This window comes from Lepidochelys olivacea (genome assembly GCF_965140295.1).
Source record: "Lepidochelys olivacea isolate rLepOli2 genome assembly, chromosome: 5".
Lineage (NCBI taxonomy): Eukaryota > Metazoa > Chordata > Testudines > Cheloniidae > Lepidochelys > Lepidochelys olivacea.
In genome coordinates this window covers 81,978,361-82,002,630 of record NC_140415.1, presented here as the reverse complement: position 1 = coordinate 82,002,630, position 24,270 = coordinate 81,978,361, and the positions used below count along the sequence as shown (strand labels likewise).

The following is a 24,270-nucleotide window of genomic DNA, read 5'->3' as shown; positions in this document are numbered from 1 at the left end:
TACAAAGGAACAGTTCAGAAAACTTTTTAATTAGCATCACCATGGTTAAAATATCACAGGAACCTGCATGATCCAGAGGATTAAACATACATGGTTGGGAGAGAAGAATTATTGAATTCTAATACCAGCTGTACCACTGACTTACCATATGGCTCTCTCCAAGTCTTACCACTCTGACTCCATTTCCACATCTGTAAAGACAGGCATAATACATTGTACTTTTACAGGTGGTGCAATAGTTAATATTTGTAAAGCACTTAACAATAAAAAGTGGTACACAAGTACTGCATGACTAAAAATTACTCTCATGCTTAAGGGATTGACAGCAATATAAATATTATTCGCTCAACTGCTGTAGGACTTCTGTTTTGTTTTTTACGTTTTCACCTAGCCAGAACATGGAGCACTTCAAGGTGAAATGAGAAAAGCCTATGTACGTCTCCTGCTCTCAGAAATTTATTTTCCATTTGCCTCCTTAATTGTTTCTAAAGTAAAAATGCTTCGCAAAAGAACTGAAAGAAGATTAATCCAGGACTGTGGTTGATAGTCTTTTCGCGGACTCCAAGGTCAGAAGGGACCATTCTGATCATCTCATTAGCCCTTCTGTAGCACAAGCCATGGAATTTTGCCAAATAATTTCTAGCGCAGATCTTTTAGAAAAACATCCAATCCTGATTTTAAAATGGTCAGTGATGGAGAATCCATCACTGGCCTTGGTAAATTAATTCCAACAATTAATTACACTCACTGTAAAATAATGTATGCTGTATTTCCAGTCTGAATTTTTTCTAGCTTCAACTTCCAGCCTGTGTGTTATGTTATACCTTTCTTTGCTAGACTCAAGAGCCTATCATCAGATATTTGTTCCCCATGTAGGTACCTATAAAGTAATCCTTTAATCATTCTCATGAACCTTCTTCTCTGAATGCTCTCCAATTTATCAGCATCCTTCTTGAACTGTAGGCACCAGAACTGGTAGTCTATCACACCAATGCAAAACAGAAGAAAAATAACTTCTCTACTCCTAGCCAAGTGTCCCCCGTTTATGCATCCCAGGATCACATTAGCTAGCCCTTTTGGCCATTGTGTAGCACTGGGAGCTCAGGGTTCAGCTGATTATTCACCACAACCCTCAAATTTTTGTTTCAGGGTTTCTTCTTTCTCGCTCTATAAAGGTATTCTTAGACCAGCTCACCAACATTAATGAGGTTGGAATTAGCCATTCGAGACAGAATTACTGCCAAGCCCTTTGAAGAAAATAGAAGTTTTGACCATGTGAAGTACCCTATCCATCCTTTATGACTGAATGTGGTATCTCACCAAGAAGAATAAGAGAAGGCAACGAAAAAAAGAAAAGAAAAGGTATCTAATATATTCCTTTTCTCCAAGAATATGCAGTCACAACTATTAAAGTTTAGAAGACTACTGTATGTCTAAAATTTATTCTAAATACTACAGATTATTTATTCCCTCGCATGCAAAAGAGACAGCTTATGTCGACAGGGAAACTATGCATACACACTGGAAGAACCGCAAACAAAGTGAACAAATTTAATATTCTATGTTGCAGTCTCACCCTCACTCCTTAAATAAAATAACTTAACACAACAGTGCCATCTGGTGTTGCAAAGTATAGTCTGAATTTCTGAAAAAAGAAAAGGAGGACTTGTGGCACCTTAGAGACTAACCCATTGATTTGAGCATAAGCTTTCGTGCGCTACGGCTCACTTCATCGGATGCATACTGTGACTAAGGTGCCACAAGTACTCCTTTTCTTTTTGCAAATACTCTGAAACCTGAATTCCTGAAAGTAGATTCTCCCAAGAAGTGTGGTTCCTACTACTTCCAGGAAAATCAAAGATGTTTACTTTAATAATGCTATCAGAAACTTAGTTATTGATTGCATAGTGCCAATCATGTGTTACAAAGAAGAGGTCCCTGCTCTAAAGAGCTTACAGCCTAATATTTACCCACTCTCATGAGCACTGGACTCCATTCTTCTCCACGGGAAAGAGGAGTCTGGTGGCACCTTAAAGCAGAGATGGCCAACCTGAACCTGAGAAGGAGCCAGAATTTACCAATGTACATTGCCAAAGAGCCAGAATAATACGTCAGCAGGTCCCCCCCCCCAAAAAAATCAGCTCCCCCTCTCCCAGCACCTTCCACCCAGTGGCAGCTGCACTGGTCAGCATTGCCCCCCCCCCCCCCGACCAGCTGTTTCATGACATGCAGGAGGCGGGGGGTGGGGGGGAGAGAGGAGCGAGGGCATGGCAGGCTCAGGAGAGGGGGTGGGAAGGGGTGGAGTGGGGGCAGGGCTCATGGCAGAGCAGTGAGCACCCCCCAGCACACTGGAAAGTTGGCATCTATAGCTGCAGCCCCGGAGTCCGTGCCTATACAAGGAGCCGCATATTAACTGATTAAACTTGGTTTTATGCTGGAAATGGCCCACCTTGATTTTCATACACATTGTAAGGAGAGTGATCACTTTAGATAAGCTATTACTAGCAGGAGAGTGGGGTGGGAGGAGGTATTGTTTCATGGTCTCTGTGTATATAATGTCTTCTGCAGTTTCCACAGTATGCATCCGATGAAGTGAGCTGTAGCTCATGAAAGCTTATGCTCAAATAAATTGGTTAGTCTTTAAGGTGCCACAAGTACTCCTTTTCTTTTTGCAAATACAGACTAACACGGCTGTTACTCTGAAATATATTAACTTATGAAGAGCTCCAGAGCCACAGGTTGGCCACATGTGCCTTAAAGATTGAGCTTTTGTGGGTAAAAAACCCATTTCTTTAGATTCATGAGTGAAAATTACAGATCCCAAATAAATCTGTTCTGTAATGTCCAGGCATCTGAAGAAGGTTTCTTTACCCATGAAAGCTTATGCCCAAATACATCTGTTAATCTTTAAGGTGCCACCAGACTCTGTTGTTTTTGTGGACAACAGACTAACATGGCTACCCCTCTGATATATGAGAAAGAGGGAATTCCAGGCCTTGCTCGTTAACACCATGTGTTTATCCCCAGTATACTGATGTTACTAAGTTATTTTTTATTATATGAAATTCTTTAGGAATTTTGTAAGTATAACACTCATGCAACAATATATAATGTTTTGCACTTACAGAGCACAGCACCATAAGAAATTATCAAGACTATACAAAGGAGGTGAATGTAATTATCTCAGTTTTCCACATGGGAAGTTTTTAATCTTTCTTGGTGAGAAGTCTCTGGCTATACACAGGGTTGGGTTTTGTTGTTCTGAATAATTAAAAAAAAAAAAACCATTTCCTTCCCTCCCCCAATTTTATAGCAGCCTACATTTTAGCTTTTGAACACCACAGAAAACAGAACCGTATACAAGAAAAAAGAATAATCCTATGTAGGGGAGTGAACTTGTTATATACTCTCCTGTTAATTAACAGCCAACCAACTACTATTTAGTTCATCTGGTGCATTCCAAGGAAACACACTGAAGTAGCTATTCAAAAATATTTAAAAAATAAAAATCTACAAATTAAAGTAAACCAGGAAAGGGTGATTTGATTTAGCAGTATCCCCAGGCAAGAATTAGGCAGGGGAGATCCCATGATCACGAAGGTGGTTTTCCCAGGGTGAGGCTCATCCGTTGCACTGCGGGTGTGCTGACCTTTGCGATTTCCCCAAATGCGTGAAACTCGACTGCATAATTTGTGGTTAGTTATACCAGAGCCAGGGAACCACCCCCACAACACACACACAAACTTGCCAAGATCCTCGGGGACAGCCAAATCCTCAGAAGCACTTGAGCTGTACTCAGCGCACATGAAGGGAGTGGGGAAAGGCATAGAGAGCTTTCCATAACACTGCGCCTGAGGGCAGCTACAGGCTAGGCCTTGGTGCAAGTTGAAGCAACCTCCACGCTGCTTTAATTTGTGCTGGCTAGAACTCCGCAGCACAGCACCATCTCCCACCACTCTTCCTCCCCAGGGCCTCACCCACTATGCCAGCGCGGGCAGCACTGAGCTGCCTAGGCCCGCTCGAACCTGTCAGAAAGGGGAGTCGCCAGCTGACCCTCTTTAAATCAGCTTCCCATGCCCTTTGTGCAGCAGGGCCGGCCCAGGGCGTTTTACTAACAACTTGCCCCGTGCTCTGTTAGCACGTTCACGCTGTGTACTCACCATGGCGGCTGCTTCTACTCCCTTCTTTCCCTTCGCAGCCTGCCCGCTGCGAGCCACGTGCGGCTCCCGCCCGCCTTCTCCTGGGCGCTCCGTTGTTGGCTCTGCCCCTTTCTCCGCAGCTCTCCTTTCCTTTCATCCCCACTACCACGCACTGTGTTCTCATGCCTCTGCCACTGCCCTCCCTGTTACCCCCGGGCACTTGTCCTCTCCCCCACTTACACCCACCGTCCCTCCACAGCCCGCACGCGCCCAAACTCTCCCCCCCGCTGCAGGAGGCGGCGTGCGCGCCCCTCCAGCAGCCCGGAGCACCGGCCTCTGCTCCTGCTCCTCGTTGGGGGAAGGGGAAGAGGAGGTACGGGGCTGGCCGGGTTTGCTCTGCCTCCTACTTCTCCAGCCTTCCCTCCCCACGTGGTAGAAGCGGGAGGCGACGCTTTCCGCGCCGCGAAGGAAGTCGCTGTGAAGCGAGACAGCGCCGAACCCCCCTGCCCCCGAGAAATCTCAATGGCGGAGATGGAAGAGTTTAAGGGGCTGCTGGGCTTCCTCACCGCACCCAGTAGGGGCAAGAGAGGAACCACCGCCCTCCTCTGAGCAGCCAGGCTGGAGAAGGGGTGCGGCTGTGCGACCCAGCCCCTCAGCAAGATTTTCAGCAACTTTTAAACGGAGGGCGGAGGCTGTAGGGCAGGGGGTTCTCAAACCGGGGGGGGGGGTTATTACATGGGGGATCGCGAGCTGTCAACCTCCACCCCAAACCCTGCTTCACCTCCACCATTTATAATAGCCTTAAATATATATTAAAAAGTTTAATTTATAAGGGGGGCGGTGTCACACTCAGAGGCTTGCTGTGGGAAGGGGGCACCAGTACAAAGGTTTGAGAACCACTGCTATAGGGACTGCCTAGCCCTCAGCCACTGGCAGGTACTTTACCTTGCGGGCTTTCGATGACTCAAGCAGGGGTTGCGGAGTGCTCCTGCTCAGCCACGCAACAGCGGGGCAAGGAAGTGCCCACTGCCCTACTCTGTACAGCTCCCCCCGTGACACTTTATGGAGGTTATATAATGCCACGCCTATGCTTGTAGAGAACACTAAACTTTAGTTTATGGTCAACTCACTGCCTCAAGTAGGGAGAGGTTTGAACTACACTAAGCAACTGTGAGAGGGAAGCTGTAGACAGGACTGGACTTATTGGGTGGGAGTTCACTACGCAGGGCACTATGGTCAGGAAAGTAGTTCACAGCATCAGCATCTCTGAGTTCCCAGCCATCAGCCTCTGCTCCTTGGCCACCCAGCTCTGAAGGCATGCCACCCTCAGTGCCTGTCAAAGTTCCTTCCCCACTCTGAAGTCTAGGGTACAGATGTGGGGACCTACATGAAAAACCCCCTAAACTTATTTTCAGCAGCTTAGGTTAAAACTTCCCCAAGGTACAAACTATTTTACCTTTTGCCCTGGGACTTTATTGCTGCCACCACCAAGCATCTAACAAATATATAACTGGGAAAGAGCCTGCTTGGAAACATCTTTCCTCCCCCCGCAAATCCTCCTAAACCCTACACCTCCTTTCCTGGGAAAGGCTTGATAAAAATCCTCACCAATTTGCATAGGTGAACACAGATCCAAACCCTTGGCTCTTAAGAACAATGGAAAAGCAATCAGGTTCTTAAAAGAAGAATTGTAATTGAAGAAAAAGTAAAAGAATCACCTCTGTAAAATAAGGATGGTAAATACCTTACAGAGTAATCACATTCAAAACTGATAGAGAATCATTCTAGGCAAAACCTTAAGTTACAAAAAGAGGAATATACATTCCATTCAGCCATTTAAACAAAACAGAATCTAACGCATCTCTAACTAGATTGCTTATTAGCCCTTTATAGGAGTTCTAACCTGCATTCCTGCTCTAGTCCCGACAAAAACATCACACAGACAGAGAGAACCCTTTGTTTCCCCCCCCCCCCCCCACTCCAGCTTTTAAAGTATCTTGTCTTCTCAGTGGTCCTTTGTCAGGTGCCAGCGAGGTCATCTTAGCTTCTTAACCTTTTACAGGTGAAAGGGTTTTTCCTCTGGTCAGGAGGGATTTAAAAGGTGTTTACCCTTCCCTTCATATTTATGACAGTGCCATACTGCTGCTGTCACTGGCCAGGTCTTCAGAGCTAGTTGTCATCCAACAGTCCTGGCTGCAGTGTTTTCCCCAGGAATTGAAATTTGGGGTCAGGGCTGATGAGGAGTGAGACTGTGAGAGTGAAGGTGGGCTGTATAGCACCATAGTAAAAACAGAAAAATGTTTCATGACCATTTTATTAGATTTAACTCATGTTTTAAAATCATCACACAAAATTAAAGTTAGCTACTTAAGCCTTCTGTGAAGCACTACATCTACATCCTTCTTGGTTTCTTGTTATAATTTTGCACAACTCTATTAATGAACTTCTTGAATAAATGTGTTCATCTTTAGTGGCTTCTTGTGGGTCCGGTACTTCCATTCCTTCAACTGATATGCTCATTAGTTCATTCACATGATCAGGCAGAAGATGACTTCTTTCAGAACACAAAATTCTATTCAACGATGAAAAAGAACACTGAACCATAGCTGTTATGACTGGGAGTAGCAAGAGATGAATTCCTACTTCTTTCATCCCAGAAAACAGCATAAAGATTGGGTCGAGCAACTAGTGATGATAAAAAAAGAAGTTGAAGTCAAATCTTCATTAATTCGTGGTATGATATTCCACTCTGTGTTCAAATTCTCTAATCTGTCCTGAGCACATGGCAGCCCCATTGCTGGTAGTGCCTCACTCTACTCAACTGTCATGTTTTATAGGACAGGAATCTGTAAAAGCTATGTAAAGGTTGAGTAGAATCTAGAAGTCACTGTTGTAGATTTTTAAGAATAAAGTCTGTGTACTTTTTCAGTTGTCTGAACAAACATTTCTTGTCCTCTTCACTTAAGGATTCAATATAAATGCCTTCATTAGCCAACTTCTGGATGAAGTCTTTGCTTCTTCCAGTACGTTTTTAATGGATAGCTCTCTGATTGAGCCAAATGTAGCTTCTATTGCTGGACAAATATCTACTACTGTTGTAGCAAATGCCTGGATGGTTTCAACAGTAGACTTACAAGAGAGAGAATGGCAATAATCTTCTTTGAACATAGTAGCAAAAGTAATCCACCAGCCTCACTACTTAGATCCATCCCATCTTGGTAGACACATTCCAAAGCCAGTAACAACGGCTGGAGTAATTTTAAGACAACAGCCAACGATCGCTCATGAGAAAGCCAGAGGGTTTTCCCAGGTTGGACTAATTTGAACTTCAGTCCCAGTGTATTTTCCAAGACACTCAGTATTTTTGGACTCTTGCTGAAAAAAAAAAAGAATATAATGACATTAAATTTATAGCTTTTTAAATGTCTTTTGACGTGTCTGCAGCTCATACTAGCGCTAGTTGGAGTAGATGGCCTCTGCAGTGTGTATAGGAGACATTAGGGTTACACTTTTCTCTGAACTATGCTTGTTCTCCACAATGTCTTCCAGAGCAGTTTGCAGCTCCATCAAATACACAAGGAACCATCTGTTTGGGGTCCAGTCGACAAGCATTTAACTCTTCTAAAATGTGGGCTGTCACAGATGCAGCCGATGTGTCTTTTATAAAACTTGAACATCTAGAAATGCATCTACTGGCCTACCTCTATCAAGATAACGTACACAATAACAATACTTTGTGTCCATTTGCATCAGTGCATTTATCAGCTGCAATTTTTTTGCATGTGGTGAGAAAGTTCTTCACTTTTTCAACTGTTGAGTCTCACTGTTTCACCACATGCCTCTAGCAAGTCAGTTGAGTTTCTTGCCGAAAGATAGTGAGCATTTGCTGGTCTTGTTCGGAACCAGTGTTCAACTTCAGGATGAACAAGTGACAATGCACTTAACATTGGCCTCCAGTTTGTAGTGTGTGGTATCTCTTGCTTAAATAGCATGTATGATGCCACAACCATGTTTGTTCACATGAACTGTGTTGTGTCTCCAGTATTCTTAACAGCCTCATTAACACTCACCGGTGTTGTCCTTGGTCAGTGGAGACTCAGAGTTCAGAGATGCTTTCACATGAGTTCACCTCCCAGGTGCGGGGCAAGAAGGCATCTTGCTTGTTCCTTCAGCTGCTCACAGTTCGCTCTGGCCACTGTTGTTCGTTGTGCTACCATTCACTCCATTGCTCTGTTGCCATTGACCCTGTGCTGTAACCTTCTGCTGCCACCTGTGACCTCTGTGAGTTGGTATCTTGAGGTTCCACACAGAAATCTCACTGATTTCAGCTGAGCTCTCAGTGGGAGATCTGGGCCATCTCTTCCACAGAAACACTGTCCCACAGCAGGTCTAAGCACTTAGACCTGATCATCAGTGATTTCAGCTGTAGTGGTCACTTAACAAAACAAAAGATTATCTATGGAGCCTAATCAGCTCTGTCTTAAAACACGGGAGAGGCACAGATCAAATAGTACTTGTGACTCATGCAGACCATCAAGCAAAACACCTGTCCCCACCCTCTCTCGATGCCCTCAATCAGCACAGTAAGTACAGTTCTACTGCCCCTTTACTCATACAATAAGAAAATTTCATTCCCTCCCCGCATTCAAGTGATTTGTAACCCAACCCCAACCAAAAACTATCACTTGGGCAACACAGCTGTTTGCTGGATACCTAGGTAGACTAGGGGTATGTCTACACTACGAAATTAGGTCGAATTTATAGAAGTCGGTTTTTTTGAAATCGTTTTTATATATTCGAGTGTGTGTGTCCCCACAGAAAATGCTCTAAGTGCATTAAGTGCATTAACTCGGCGGAGCGCTTCCACAGTACCGAGGCAAGCGTCGACTTCCGGAGCGTTGCACTGTGGGTAGCTATCCCACAGTTCCCGCAGTCTCCGCTGCCCATTGGAATTCTGGGTTGATATCCCAATGCCTAATGGGGCTAAAACATTGTCGCGGGTGGTTCTGGGTACATATCGTCAGGACCCCGTTCCCACCCTCCCTCCCCCCGTGAAAGCAAGGGCAGACAATCATTTCGCGCCTTTTTTGTCTGCTGCCAGCCAAAGATGTAAAGGATAGATGGAGTGGGTCAGAACAAGAAATAGACCAGATTTGTTTTGTACTCATTTTCCTCCTCCCCGTCTAGATCACACTGCAGTCAGTCACAGAGAAGGCGCAGCGAGGTTAATCTAGCCATGTATCAATCAGAGGCCAGGCTAACCTCCTTGTTCCAATAACAACGATAACTTTGGTGCACCATTTCTTATTGGAACCCTCCGTGAAGTCCTGCCTGAAATACTCCTTCATGTAAAGACACCCCCTTTGTTGATTTTAGCTCCCTGAAGCCAACCCTGTAAGCCGTGTCGTCAGTCGCCCCTCCCTCCGTCAGAGCAACGGCAGACAATCGTTCCGCGCCTTTTTTCTGTGCGGACGCCATACCAAGGCAAGCATGGAGGCCGCTGAGCTCATTTTGGCAATTAGGAGCACATCAACCACCACACGCATTATCCAGCAGTATATGCAGCACCAGAACATGGCAACGCGATACCGGGCGAGGAGGCGACGTCAGCGCGGTCCCATGAGTGATCAGGACATGGACACAGATTTCTCTGAAAGCATGGGCCCTGCCAATGCATGCATCATGGTGCTAATGGGGCAGGTTCATGCTGTGGAACGCCGATTCTGGGCTCGGGAAACAAGCACAGACTGGTGGGACCGCATAGTGTTGCAGGTCTGGGACGATTCCCAGTGGCTGCGAAACTTTCGCATGCGTAAGGGCACTTTCATGGAACTTTGTGACTTGCTTTCCCCTGCCCTGAAGCGCATGAATACCAGGATGAGAGCAGCCCTCACAGTTGAGAAGCGAGTGGCGATAGCCCTGTGGAAGCTTGCAACGCCAGACAGCTACCGGTCAGTTGGGAATCAATTTGGAGTGGGCAAATCTACTGTGGGGGCTGCTGTGATGCAAGTAGCTCACGCAATCAAAGATCTGCTGATATCAAGGGTAGTGACCCTGGGAAATGTGCAGGTCATAGTGGATGGCTTTGCTGCAATGGGATTCCCTAACTGTGGTGGGGCTATAGACGGAACCCATATCCCTATCTTGGCACCGGAGCACCAAGCCGGCGAGTACATAAACCGCAAGGGGTACTTTTCGATAGTGCTGCAAGCTCTGGTGGATCACAAGGGACGTTTCACCAACATCAACGTGGGATGGCCGGGAAAGGTGCATGATGCTCGCATCTTCAGGAACTCTGGTCTGTTTCAAAAGCTGCAGGAAGGGACTTTCTTCCCAGACCAGAAAATAACTGTTGGGGATGTTGAAATGCCTATATGTATCCTTGGGGACCCAGCCTACCCCTTAATGCCATGGCTCATGAAGCCGTACACAGGCAGCCTGGACAGTGGTCAGGAGCTGTTCAACTACAGGCTGAGCAAGTGCAGAATGGTGGTAGAATGTGCATTTGGACATTTAAAGGCGCGCTGGCGCAGTTTACTGACTCGCTTAGACCTCAGCTAAACCAATATTCCCACTGTTATTACTGCTTGCTGTGTGCTCCACAATATCTGTGAGAGTAAGGGGGAGACGTTTATGGTGGGGTGGGAGGCTGAGGCAAATCGCCTGATTGCTGTTTACGCGCAGCCAGACACCAGGGCGGTTAGAAGAGCTCAGGAGGGCGCGGTACGCATCAGAGAAGCTTTGAAAACCAGTTTCATGACTGGCCAGGCTACAGTGTGAAAGTTCTGTTTGTTTCTCCTTGATGAAACCCCCCGCCCCTTGGTTCACTCTACTTCCCTGTAAGCTAACCACCCTCCCCTCCTCCCTTTAATCACCGCTTGCAGAGGCAATAAAGTCATTGCTGCTTCACAGTCATGCATTCGTTATTCATTCATCACACAAATAGGGAGATGACTACCAAGGTATCCCGGGGGGGGGGGGGGGTGGAGGAGGGAAGGAAAATGCCACACAGCACTTTAAAAGTTTACAACTTTAAAATTTATTGAATGACAGCCTTCTTTTTTTTGGGCAATCCTCTGTGGTGGAGTGGCTGGTTGGCCGGAGGACCCCCACCGCGTTCTTGGGCGTCTGGGTGTGGAGGCTATGGAACTTGGGGAGGAGGGCGGTTGGTTACAGAGGGGCAGCAGTGGCAGTCTGTGCTCCAGCTGCCTTTGCTGCAGCTCAACCATACACTGGAGCATTCTGGTTTGGTCCTGCAGCAGCCTCAGCATTGAATCCTGCCTCCTCTCATCACGCTGCCGCCACATTTGAGCTTCAGCCCTGTCTTCAGCCCGCCACTTACTCTCTTCAGCCCGCCACTTACTCTCTTCAGCCCGCCACCTCTCCTCCCGGTCATTTTGTGCTTTCCTGCACTCTGACATTATTTGCCTCCACGCATTCGTCTGTGCTCTGTCAGTGTGGGAGGACAGCATGAGCTCGGAGAACATTTCATCGCGAGTGCGTTTTTTTTTCTTTCTAAGCTTCACTAGCCTCTGGGAAGGAGAAGATCCTGTGATCATTGAAACACATGCAGCTGGTGGAGAAAAAAAAAGGGACAGCGGTATTTAAAAAGACACATTTTATAAAACAGTCGCTACACTCTTTCAGGGTAAACCTTGCTGTTAACATTACATACATAGCACATGTGCTTTCGTTACAAGGTCGCATTTTGCCTCCTCCCACCGCGTGACTACCCCCTCAACCTTCCCCCCTCCCTGTGGCTAACAGCGGGGAACATTTCTGTTCAGCCACAGGCAAACAGCCCAGCAGGAATGGGCTATACTGAGTGTCCCTGAAGAAAAGCACCCTATTTCAACCAGGTGACCATGAATTATATCTCACTCTCCTGAGGATAACACAGAGAGAGAAAGAACGGATTTTGGTTGAATGCCAGCAAACATACACTGCAATGCTTTGTTCTACAGTGATTCCCAAGTATGTGTTACTGGCCTGGAGTGATAAAGTGTCCTACCATGAAGGACGAAATAAGGCTGCCCTCCCCAGAAACCTTTTGCAAAGGCTTTAGGACTACATCTAGGAGAACCGCAAATGCCAGGGCAAAGTAATCCTTTCACATGCTTGCTTTTAAACCATGTATAGCATTTTAAAAGGTACACTCACCAGAGGTCCCTTCTCCGCCTGCTGGGTCCAGGAGGCAGCCTTGGGTGGGTTCGGGGGGTACTGGCTCCAGGTCTAGGGTGAGAAACAGTTCCTGGCTGTCGGGAAAAACGGTTTCTCCGCTTGCTTGCTGTGAGCTATCTACAACCTCCTCCTCATCATCATCTTCTTCGTCCCCAAAACCTGCTTCCGTATTGCCTCCATCTCCATTGAAGGAGTCAAACAACACGGCTGGGGTAGTGGTGGCTGAACCCCCTAAAATGGCATGCAGCTCATCATAGAAGCGGCATGTTTGGGGCTCTGACCCAGAGCGGCTGTTCGCCTCTCTGGTTTTCTGGTAGGCTTGCCTCAGCTCCTTCAGTTTCACGCGGCACTGCTTCGGGTCCCTGTTATGGCCTCTGTCCTTCATACCCTGGGAGATTTTGACAAAGGTTTTGGCATTTTGAAAACTGGAACGGAGTTCTGATAGCACGGATTCCTCTCCCCAAACAGCGATCAGATCCCGTACCTCCTGTTCGGTCCATGCTGGAGCTCTTTTGCGATTCTGGGACTCCATCATGGTCACCTGTGCTGATGAGCTCTGCATGGTCACCTGCAGCTTGCCACGCTGGCCAAACAGGAAATGAGATTCAAAAGTTCGCGGTTCTTTTCCTGTCTACCTGGCCAGTGCATCTGAGTTGAGAGTGCTGTCCAGAGCGGTCAGAATGGAGCACTCTGGGATAGCTCCCGGAGGCCAATACCATCGAATTGTGTCCACAGTACCCCAAATTCGAGCTGGGAACGTCGATTTAAGCGCTAATCCACTTGTCAGGGGTGGAGTAAGGAAATCGATTTTAAGAGCCCTTTAAGTCGAAATAAAGGGCTTCACTGTGTGGACGGGTGCAGGTTTAAATCGATTTAACGTTGCTAAATTCGACCTAAAGTCCTAGTGTAGACCAGGTGTAGACCAGGTGTGAATGTAAATACAATCTGGTCCTGAAGCCTTTCCCCCCAGCCCATCACTAGCTGTCAGGGAGGGCTTATTTAGACCTTGCTTACAAATCATAATTTGAAATTAGTAGGTTGGCCAACAGCACCAAAGTGAATGCACTGACATGGTCATAAAAAAACCCCCAAAAAACAGCTGTATAAGGAAGCTAGTCTATGGTAATACTTTTCAAATCTATTACACTTTTTTAGATTCATGTATTTTATCACACACTGTATATGCTTTTAAAGTGTGTATTAATGTTTCAATTTCAATTCAGATTTCCAAACAATCACTGAATTGACAACACTACATGTAACTAGTTCACAAAACGGGGGGGCGGGGGAGGGTTGGGGAAATTCAGGGCAGGCATGTAGGGAAATCCCTGCCTGGCTGTTTGCTCAGCAAGTGCTGAAGCAGCCCCTGGTACCTAAAAGGAGCAACTGTAAGCAATCCACCTGTGGTTTGCCTTGACTAGGAAAAGCTGTCCATGTTTAGGTTTGCCTTGGTTAACAGCTATACCTGATCTGAACTTGACCTTTTTCCTAGTGTAAATGCAGAGCTTCAGTTTAATTTTAACTGGTCATGTGCTACCCTGGATAGTCACCTAGGACTGCATTGATAAATACATACATTACACTGCTCTTGGGAGCAGCAGCAGACAGCTGTTATTGGTGAGACAGGAGACACCTGTGCTATGCTATCACTTCTAAACCACATTTTGCTACAAGCAGTAGAGCTCTGCTGCCCAGCTATGGATGAAGGTAGGGCCAGAGCACATTGTCACTACTGGGGTCTCCAGAGCCTACCCAAAGGAAATCAGTGAAAATCATGCTGCTGCCAAGCTTCCTCAATCTTAACGAACATTTTTTAAAAAGCAGTTAGATAACCTAACCAAACCATTTAAAAACCTCTAATGTTAGCCAGTTATCAGAAGCATCGGGGCAGAGTTTATTTACAGAGCTAATAAAATAAACTGAAAGATGACACATATGAAAAGCAAATTTTATTTAAGTTTTTAAACCACCACAACCTGGTCCCCACAGAAGGCAAAGGTCACAGCAATAATCTTCCTTTTCCCCAGATAAACTTTTTTTTTCCCTGCATAGGACAACTCCTTAAAGCAGTTCTCTGCCCTATGAATCCAACAGCTTTGGTACCTACCATTTTTCTGTAGAGGAGCAAAGAAATTTGCAGACAGCTTGAATTCTGCACCCCAACAGAAGAGTAATTGTAAAGGGCAAAACAAATACTGCTTTGCAGTTCACCTTTAACTCAGTTCATATACCTCAGACAGCAACTTTGTGTAGGCATGGGTTGATTGCATAGATCTTGAAAATGGATCAAAAAAGTATTTTATTTCCAACAGTCAGGAACTATTTCAACAAAGTAAAGGCACAGGATAGGTGTATTCTGGATTCACCAGGGATTCTTTTTGCAGTAAGAATTCTTGTTCTCATCCAATCATTCATACTAGGAATCGGAAAAATTCCAAAATGAATTAAGAAGGCTAAGTCCTCCAGCTCTCTTGGGGGAGTCATGGCTTTGAGAGCTCAATTATTTGCCTGGCTTCTTTAAAATAAGATGAGGAAAATAAGAGTTCTGATTCTTATTTGAGCTTTCTTAGTTTTCCAATTAGAAGCTTAGAAACTTGGGAAGTTAACATGACAATTTAAATGATAGAGATAAAATTAAAACTCATGAGCAGGTAAATAAATTAATGGTCTCTTCTCTCTATATTTTCACTAGAAAGCAATGAAAACGTAGCGTTAAAACACAATAGAGAGAAAGGGGTAAAATGGAAATATTGGGGGTTACTCCAAAGAAGTCTCCAGTTTGTCAGAAAAAAAATATTTAGGAGTTGCATCTAATACGTTCAGAGGCAAAGAAACAAAAAAGCATACCTATTGTGAGTACATTTTCAAGTATCTAATATCACATTTAAACAAATAGATTACCAACATTCTATATACTGGGGTAGGTCTGCATTCTTTCTAGTGGACTTTGAGGAATGTACAGTGTTTTGGTGGGGGGGTGGCAGGGAGAGGAGTTATTTTGTGTAAACATATCTTCCCTTCAAAGGTTTGGCATTCGGCTCAGTAAGGTTAGATGCTATTCCTTCTAAGCCAATTGACATCATTAACTTGGTAGAGAGTAGGTCTGCCATTTGACACCACCACCAGTTGTGCCCCCAAACCATTCACTGGCGGCATGGTAAATTAGAAATATTATATTTAGTGTAATAGCGGTCATCTGACATCATTACAAAATTGCAGTACACAAATTCACATATCAGGAAAGGACTGAAAATACTGCAAACATTTTTCAATAAAAATAGACTATGTTGGACAATTTTATTGAAGTCACTTCCTTTTATTGCAGTGTCCCCTTGTACAAAGTAGTAACTGCAATATTCAATGTTAAAACATTAGAAAAGCATGTGTGACAGTTACAGTACAGTATTATCAAAATATTACATTTTCAAACCCAGTGGATAACTAAATACCCAACCAAGCTCAAATCTTTAAATTAATTCCATAGTTCATTTTTAAATATGTAATGTCAGGAAAGCATATAAAAAGAATGTATGTAAAAGAAAAGAAACCTAAATACAGTCAAACAAATGAACAAAAAAATAAATAATTGATTTCTTCAGCTATGGTTGCTCCTTCTAAACTCATAAAAAGAAATTTCATCAACAGAAATAATGCAATTGCCATGCGTTAATGAGAAATTATATATTTCAAGTCATTAACAATGATTGGAACTTAAAAAAAATTTGGCTTCAAAATCAAAGTTTATATAGACTAAATAGAAATCGGAATGACTGTCACTAGCTAATATCTGTTGCTCACAATTACTAGTAACTGTTGAAGTTTATTAGAGTGTTACAATAAATCTTGAAACTGTTGATCTGGTGTCTAGTGTTAGTGAAGTTTTGAGAGTGCATATGTGAAAAGCATCCTACATTATTTTACAGACTACAATTCCCTCCCCATCCCCAAATGCATATTTAGATATATTTTATATAATTTTATACACATATATGCATGTATGCACACACTTCATTTGGTTCCTGCATTACAGATAACAAGCAATGGTTTCCTGAATGGACAAAACTTTAAATAAGTGTACCTGTGCACATTTTCAAGATAGCAGCACTAAGTTCATGCCTTATTGTCCATCTGTTTAAAAACAAAACAAAACAAAAAGAACGAAACATGGCAACGATTCCATGTTCACTGAATAAGGAGACATCCCTACCACCTCAACAAGCACTGCAAAACCTGTAACAGACACAATGAGGCTGTTACATTTTTTTTCTGTAATTAAACAGTACTATTAGAATTTGTTTGATTATAAATTGTGTCTTAACCAGGCCCATGTTAGCATTAATTTACTTTGTACTCGGCAGCAAAACATGCTGCTTTTAAAAAATTGAAACAATTTAACCAATTCAGATCCAGACTGGTAGAAACCAAATGCAAAAATGGAGATTTTGTGACTTACCAATGACCTGACTACAGCATGCACTGTGGATAAAGCGTAGAACACATCTCCAATTGTCACTACTTCACGCTGTATCTTACTTCACAATGACTAATAGCTTTGTCCTTCAAAAGGAACTATGAGTATTTAATATAATGCTATGTTAAGCATAAAAATAAACCTTTTCTAAGGATCATCTTCAATGAAAATCATTGAAACACTAGCAATGTGACCCAGTAACATTCCCAGTACTAATATCTAGAGGTTGCAAAATGTTTTAGGCAATCCTTTCCTGAAAAATATATAGGAATTTAAAAAATAGTTCATATTACTCACCTTTGTACAAAGGCTCAAGTGAAAATTTTTATTTATGTGTTAGAAGACTAAATTAGAAAGTAGTCAAAACATACACCGGAAGGACACAAAAATTGGCAGTTTTTATTAAACATGAAAAATGTGTAAAGTATCATGTATGATGGTCTAAATTTCTAGATTAAGCCTGAGTATTTATTTAGTAAGACTAAATGTGAGGTCTGACAACTGAATGAACTGACCTAAAAACAGCTCCCCTAATAACCAGTGGTCCATTTAACCATTTGATGAAAGATTCCAAATTTTAGTTTTTACATTTTATATTGGATGGTGTAGCGAGATTCCACATAGTGTTTACAGTATTCTGTTAGATGGCATCACATTGCTCATATTTGCTCCTTCAAGCCTTAGGTTAACACTTTCTTCAAATAAACTAAATGACACCAAGATCTGAAGGCCAGGAATTAAGACAGGTCCTCTTCTTTAAAAAACCTAAAATAATCCAAAAAGCTATCTTCAGCCTACAACAGGAATACAGTTACATATTAGAGCTAAAGACTGACACACTAACCTTCACCAAGGTAGCCAAAGTTATATGCATCTCAAATTTTGAATGGAAAGAAGGGCACAATGTCAAATCTGAGAAAAAAAGGTCCTCCCATCATTTGTCTAGCGCAATTAGTTTTAAGGGTACAAGTTCAGTAGTACAAAGTCTTGGACAATAACATTATGATTTTTTTATTCCAACTGACCTGCCCTACCTTTGTTTCAAATCTAACAGGTATCATTAATACATTCTGAATAGAAAACACAGTACTAAAAATAATAGCTTGATGGAAGACTGAAAAGCAGCATTCATTTTATTGCAAGATGGAAGAGACTAGAAACTAAAGGACGTTTGAGCTAAAGTCTTAGTTGAAGGCAGATGTTGACATTCTATCTAAATGTACAAAATTGGGTGTATAGATGCAGTTTGGTTAATTTCAGAAGGCACCTCAAGGCTAAAAGGCTTTTATAAATCTATAATCCTTTCATTGATCAAAAATAAAAACACTTATTGCTGCTATTCAAGTAGCAAAGAAAAAGCTTGTTTTGTTGTTCTTCAGTCTAACAAGGAATCCTCCCCCATTAAGCAAGATTAAGTTATAGAAGAATTTGAATAAAACTGAAGATTTCACAACTTTAGAAATATAGTGACTTTCCTTGTGTGCTTTCAAGTCAGTAGAACAGTGAAAGAAGTGTCACTTTTTGCCTTTGTGATGTTAATAATCTTAGTCACTCTCTTCCAGGCACTGAAGTACCATTTCATCACAGTTGCACGTTGCGCAGTGTTTAGGAATAGAAGGTAAGAACACTCTGATGATTCCCACGAACGAGAAGGATTGGTGGCAGGTCTTTTGATAGAACCTCTAACCAGGCCATGTATAGTGCACTAGATACTGCACCTTTTCGTGCAACTGGCAAACTCCTACAATTTGAAGAACAAAGAAAAAAGCAAATGGAAATGAAGAATGGTTTAAAAAGCAAGTCAGACTACTAGTAGTACTGCATAAATACAAAAAATACAATTTGAAATAATAAAAAGGTAGAAATTACTAAATGTTTAATTCTAACCCATTTCATAACCTTTTCTGTTTTTTAGACTACATGTAGTCAGTTCACAATCCTGAGTGCAAAGAAATTAATTAGTTCTGAGCCAAAACTGTCTTTAAAAAAAGACACACTCTGCTACATGGACTCAATTGTAACTTTTTTTTTTGGGCAGCTCAAGTTTCACCTTAAGTCTACCCACTCCTGAAATTTTCCAAGGGTGGGGTTGGGGAGGTGATGGAATCAGCATTTCACTCTTGTGGCTTCATTCAGAATGTTTCTCCAGGCGAGGAGAACCACAGTCACTCTCCAAATCTTGGCCAAGATAATGCTTTTGCTTCAGACTGCAACAGTCTATAGTCACATTCTCTGCCACCAGCCCCTCCAGAGTATTGGTGGAATCCTTCAATTCTTGCCTCACTGGAAACAGTTAAATCTTTATTTGTATTGCTCAAGTTTCATCTTTTTACTGCTTCAGAAAGCACTGAAACCTTACATGACTTTGTACAGAGAGCAGGATGTGTGAAATTAAAAAATTTCTATACTGAAAAATTTGTAATCCAATTGCACTGTAAGTGGGGATGACAGTACAAAGAATATGCAGAGACAGGTATGATTCAGGCAAATGGGATATATGGTAGCTGTAGATAGAAGATCTTTGTTTTTAAAGAGCAATTTGAAGGCAATGGAGAGCAATTAATACACAAGCAGCAGAATGCCTGTAAGTGTCACAAGCCAAATTACAAAGCATTCTCTCTCTAATTCTACCTTGTACTCTAAAAGACTGTACCTAGGATAATACACAAAATAAGTTGTATTACCTGTGTAACCGATATAGTAATAGAGTTACTGTATCACTGTGAAAATAGTATAAAAACAGTCAACCTTTACTTACATTACAATTACATTAGCTGTGCTTGAATGTTCTTTCAGCAACTCATTTAACCTAATCTGGCGGTAGCTCTGTAATTAAAAAGGAAAAAAAATATCAACCCAAACTCGTTAGGGAGATCTATTCATTATTTCAACAATCCAGAATCAAGTACAATTCTTATTTATGCAAGAAATGTGCAAAAGGAGGTCAAAATGGATTGCTGTGTTGTTTAAAATAGTGTATCATTCCCTCCAACTTTTAATAAATCACTTGGGTTTGTAAAGTAAACATATGTCCCTTCTGTCCAAACTTCTACCCGCTTAGTTGCCTAGAACAAGAGAGGTTGCTGGATTCCTTCTAAGGTTCTGTTCTTGAACACTCATGTCAGTTTCTAGCTAGCAACTTATAAAAGTAAAGCCCTCACCCCGAGAGATTTCTGGCTGCTGGAAGGGAGAAGAAGATTCCTTCCTATTTCTGTATTCCCCACAGACATCTACATCCTAGAACCACCTGTTGTGAGGTTCCACTACTCTACCCTCCCTCAGCATTCTAGATATTGCTGTGCTGGCCTGTGCCTGCTATCCAAGACTCCTGTACTAATCCACCCCTTTCTCAAGTCACCATTTTGGGTTCTCATCTTCCTCTTCTCCTCCCAGCTCCAGCACCTGCTTCTCCAAAAGTCAAGTTTACCTAATTCTTGTATTTGCTCTGCTTCCACAGGATTCTGAACAGCAGGAGTAGACCATAACAGCTGTTAGTCTCCCTGTGTTTATATTTGCAGAAGCAATCAAACTGGCTACAGACTCAGGAAAGAACATTGCATTGGTCCATACCCACACAGGTTATCTTTTTAATTATTGGGACTAGAAATCCCTTTTAAATTAAAATTTCTGCAGTTACTGATGACTTAGGCCCCGCGGGGAACATTTCCTACTGTCCAATGATGAATGAGCAAGTGGAGTTTTCAAGCCTTTTCCCACCTGAATTCTCTCACACCACACCCACTTTGTAATAGAGCAAAGAAGCTTAAAAAAAAAAATCAACTCATTAAAATGGGGTATATGGGACACAGTAGGATCACCACTCTATCAACAGCCAACACAATAATTAAAAGTTATAAAGGGATACCTTAGTTTTGTAAAGCTCAAGTTCATTATCTGTTATTCTCCAAGGCTCATCTTCTTTCATTTTATCTGCAATGTCTTGTTCTTTATCATCTTCATGAAGTCTGAATGGCTCAACCATTTCTTCAAAAGCTGCAATACTAGAAGGATTTTTAACCAATATTCACATTAAAAATAGATACTGTTACTCTTTTCTTTGCATGTGTCAACTGTGATTTTCCATGCAACAGAAAAATATTCCTAAATATAAGTCAACTCTTGTATGGTTTGTGATTAACTAGTAGAAGTAATGTCAACTGAAATTCTCATTCCTGTGTTTTGATATTAGAATTTTAAGCAGCTGTTAACTATCAAACTTAATAGTGTGGGAACTGTCTTTTAGATTTCAAAATTTACATAAAAATTGATTTGTTTTTTCTAACAATCTAGACTGAAGATCATTAACAGAGAAGGAAGTGCCATACTAGCTTCAACTCCATATAGAAATGTAAGAAAAACGTTTTAAAAGAAAATTATAAGCTTCAAGAGGGAGAGTATCATCCTTCTAGAAATTTGATGATATAAGGAAATGAAGAAGCGTAAAAAACAAACACCTATCAATTTAACTCAAGTAGATATGAGAGAAATTGGAATTCAATTACATTTTGATGACAAAAGTTTTGGTTAAATACATTTTACACTTTTATTATTCTACGTAGATCACACAACACATGATCTCAGAGTGAAGAAATCAAACTAACTCCATGGGTCACCAGTATTAAATGAGAACAAAAAAAAAACAAACCACAAATACTTCTGTTATCATGCAGTCACTATAAACTCTATTTCTGTGCTAAAAAACTATCTGTAGATACTTCACAATTTAGTAAAATTCACTGCAGCATGCGTCATAAATACTGGAACTCAGCACATTCTGGACACACTCACTCTTACCCCAGGCATGCTTCTTACCTAATGGGGATATGAAAAGGTGACAGACAGACGAACACCATCCAGAAATTTCTGTGGGAATTCCCAGCAGCTCACTTTAGAGTAACTTTAAATCCACTTTGTGTTACTGGACAGGCACAAATGGGATTTCATAGGGCAGAAGACCTGGCCCAGTACATTTATCATGGATGGGTCATACTGCAGAGATGCCTGAACTCTACCACATCAGGGGCCATTTAGGGAATTTGCTCAAGACATGCACAAGGCTCATATTTGCTGTGCATATTAAATTTATCTGAGATCAAAAATGTCCCTAACTGTACAGCTAAAGATAGAAAGCTAAACAGCCTGATTTTCAAAATGGTTAAGCAGTTCCTCCATGGCTGAATTTTAACACTCTGTACTTTAGGCACCTTTGGAGTTAAATTCTGCATCACTTTGTGCCAATTTCTGCTGTAAATCCCTGAAGATTACATACATGTGTCTCAAAATGCTTTACCTGCCCCCAACCGCTGTCATATCAATTAGGATATTTAAAAGACAAACACTGTTGACAATCTAGGAAGCTATATAGTTTGCTCATCTACAATATATAGTTTCAGTATAAATATTTTATCAAAAAGTTTCTGATAATGAAATACTTATCCATCAAAATAATGAATATGTACAACTCATTTTAGGAATTCTAGACAAATATTTCCAGCACCTGCCAGGCTATGTTGAAAAGCAACTGGCTCAGATTACTCTGCTACAAGAATTTTCAAAAGACATTTGGACACACATTTTATAACTTTTATACACTGGACAAGATTTCAGGTGGAAGATGAAGCTCAATCTTCTGATCTCTTAGGTCTTATAGGACATTCCATCATAAAATGGCACTAGCAGTATTAGGAATCAACTGCAGGCAGCCAAATTGTTCAAGCTTGAGAAACAGAAATATTTAATGATTCTTTGGATAAGAAAATTTCAGCAGGACTTGGATTTTCTCATTCATTCACTGAGCTGATTAATACTGACATACAACTGATTTAAAGATCAGGCTATACACATCATTTTGGGTTTAGAGATGTATATGACTATGGATAAGATAAGCATACACTAGTTTTATCTCCATTTCTACCATCTTTCAATTAGGGTAGAATTACTGTAGTTAACTCATTTTGTTGGAATTAGAATCTAGCACTTTTGTGGTATCTCGCTAATTAGGAGATTCTAAACCAATACTGAATTCGTGGCACTAGGAGCTCCCCACCTGCACTGTTCTCTGAAAGCTTATGTCTTTGTAACCATGTAGTTTACTTATCAAAATACATACGTAGAGAATTATATGCTTTATGCTTTTTGTGTTAAACAGAAAAATGAAGAATGCAACTAGTAAATGAGGTGTCTTTCTGGAACATTTTCAACTCACTTTTCCTTCTTTGGCTTTGTATTAATGTCTCCAAGTACCATGATGTCTGAGAAGTCTATCCGAAATTTGCTGAGCAGAGTAGCCATCCTAAATTTCAAAAAATTTAGATATATATTATATAATATATTTTGTCAGTTAACATTTTTATAGGGCTGTTTTTACAGAACAAAGAGACATCGACATTCACTCCAAAAGCGATCTAATTTGGAACTACACAGGTAAGCATAAAAACAGAGAATGAGGCAGGGCAAGAGTTTCTACAAAAATCATACAGATGCTCTGTTTAGACATTGGCATGTCTGGACAGCTCATTTAAAAGTATGCTTAATACAAAGTATTTAAAGTTTTTAAGGAACTGAACACTTCACTGAAAACTGCCCATAAAAAACAGACACCTGAACACAAAATAAATGTTTAGTTTGTGATGTGTTTATCACCAGACGTTGGGATTTCCTGCAACAAAAATTACATGCAGTCTCCATATGTTTAAGAGTAATTCAAACAAAAATACTGCTTCATCAGAGGTTGCAGGAGGAGATTTAGCTCAGCCTTATGTACTTAAGCCAACACAAAACTTTTGGACAACAGAATCAATCCATCAATCAATCATTCTCATTACGCCAAAAGGTTCATATACCATAACTTATTTGTAAACCAGACAGCTGTTTTACAGAACAGAACCAACAGATTTTCCAAACTTTTAATTCCCATCACTAGAAATGCAGCATTAATTTTCTTTAAGTGTTAGGGTTTTCAGAAAAATAACTAGGGGAACTTTTTAAAAAATAAAAATAAATTGCTGTAAACAAACACACACACTATAGTAATGCTTTCTGAGAACTAGTTGCCTTTATATAATCATACCAGGATGTACCTGAGCATCCCGAACTGTCTGGAACATAGTACGCATTGGGGCCATACAAAAACCTTTGCATGGCACCAAATATTTGGAGCAGAGGTTATAAAAAGACTGTAGTCTCAACCTCTTCAGTCCTTCTGCTAAACCCAAGAGTCCTATGAGAGTAGAACTCTAAGTAAAAGAAGAAGATGGGAGAGAATTGTGATTATGTAGAGGTTCTTGAGGCGCTGTAGTTACTATAATAATTTTCTTCTTCTTCCAAGTGGTCTCTTTCTTGTTAAATTTTAAGCAGGGACTGGTGAACTGCCCTCCAAAAGTAAACATCAGATCTAAATGCCACATTAAGAGGTTAGTGGTGTGTTAAAGTGTGTACAGAATTTCAGGCAGCAGCCTTACAGATATCTGTGATGGAAAC

At 41.7% G+C, this 24,270-nt stretch overlaps 2 protein-coding genes and 1 long non-coding RNA gene across 4 annotated transcripts in view; all 3 read right to left on the bottom strand.

Annotated features, from left to right (window-relative positions):
• The window catches only part of LOC311521082, a 76,831-nt gene extending 72,348 nt beyond the window's left edge, over positions 1–4,483 (bottom strand). For both annotated transcript variants that reach the window (XR_014711775.1, XR_014711776.1), the window contains exons 1-2: positions 4,161–4,483; positions 146–191 (exon numbers count right to left, since the gene is read on the bottom strand). This is a non-coding gene — a long non-coding RNA (uncharacterized lncRNA). The remainder of the gene's footprint in view (positions 1–145; positions 192–4,160) is intronic.
• A 6,672-nt stretch (positions 4,484–11,155) lies between these two features.
• LOC311520578 (uncharacterized protein) lies at positions 11,156–13,306 on the bottom strand (the record flags this gene model as incomplete). The annotated part of the gene is made up of 2 exons (XM_084628134.1): positions 12,300–13,306; positions 11,156–11,712 (listed from the first exon to the last, which is right to left on the bottom strand). Exons 1-2 carry the CDS (start codon positions 12,880–12,882, stop codon positions 11,156–11,158), a joined length of 1,140 nt encoding a protein of 379 aa, XP_084484260.1. The 5' UTR covers positions 12,883–13,306.
• A 2,309-nt stretch (positions 13,307–15,615) lies between these two features.
• The window catches only part of SLC12A2 (solute carrier family 12 member 2), a 101,388-nt gene continuing 92,733 nt past the window's right edge, over positions 15,616–24,270 (bottom strand). The window contains exons 24-27 of the mRNA XM_084629696.1: positions 22,997–23,083; positions 20,657–20,792; positions 19,550–19,617; positions 15,616–18,532 (exon numbers count right to left, since the gene is read on the bottom strand). Of these exons, the coding sequence (XP_084485822.1) occupies positions 18,397–18,532; positions 19,550–19,617; positions 20,657–20,792; positions 22,997–23,083 (427 nt within the window). The 3' untranslated portion in view covers positions 15,616–18,396. The remainder of the gene's footprint in view (positions 18,533–19,549; positions 19,618–20,656; positions 20,793–22,996; positions 23,084–24,270) is intronic.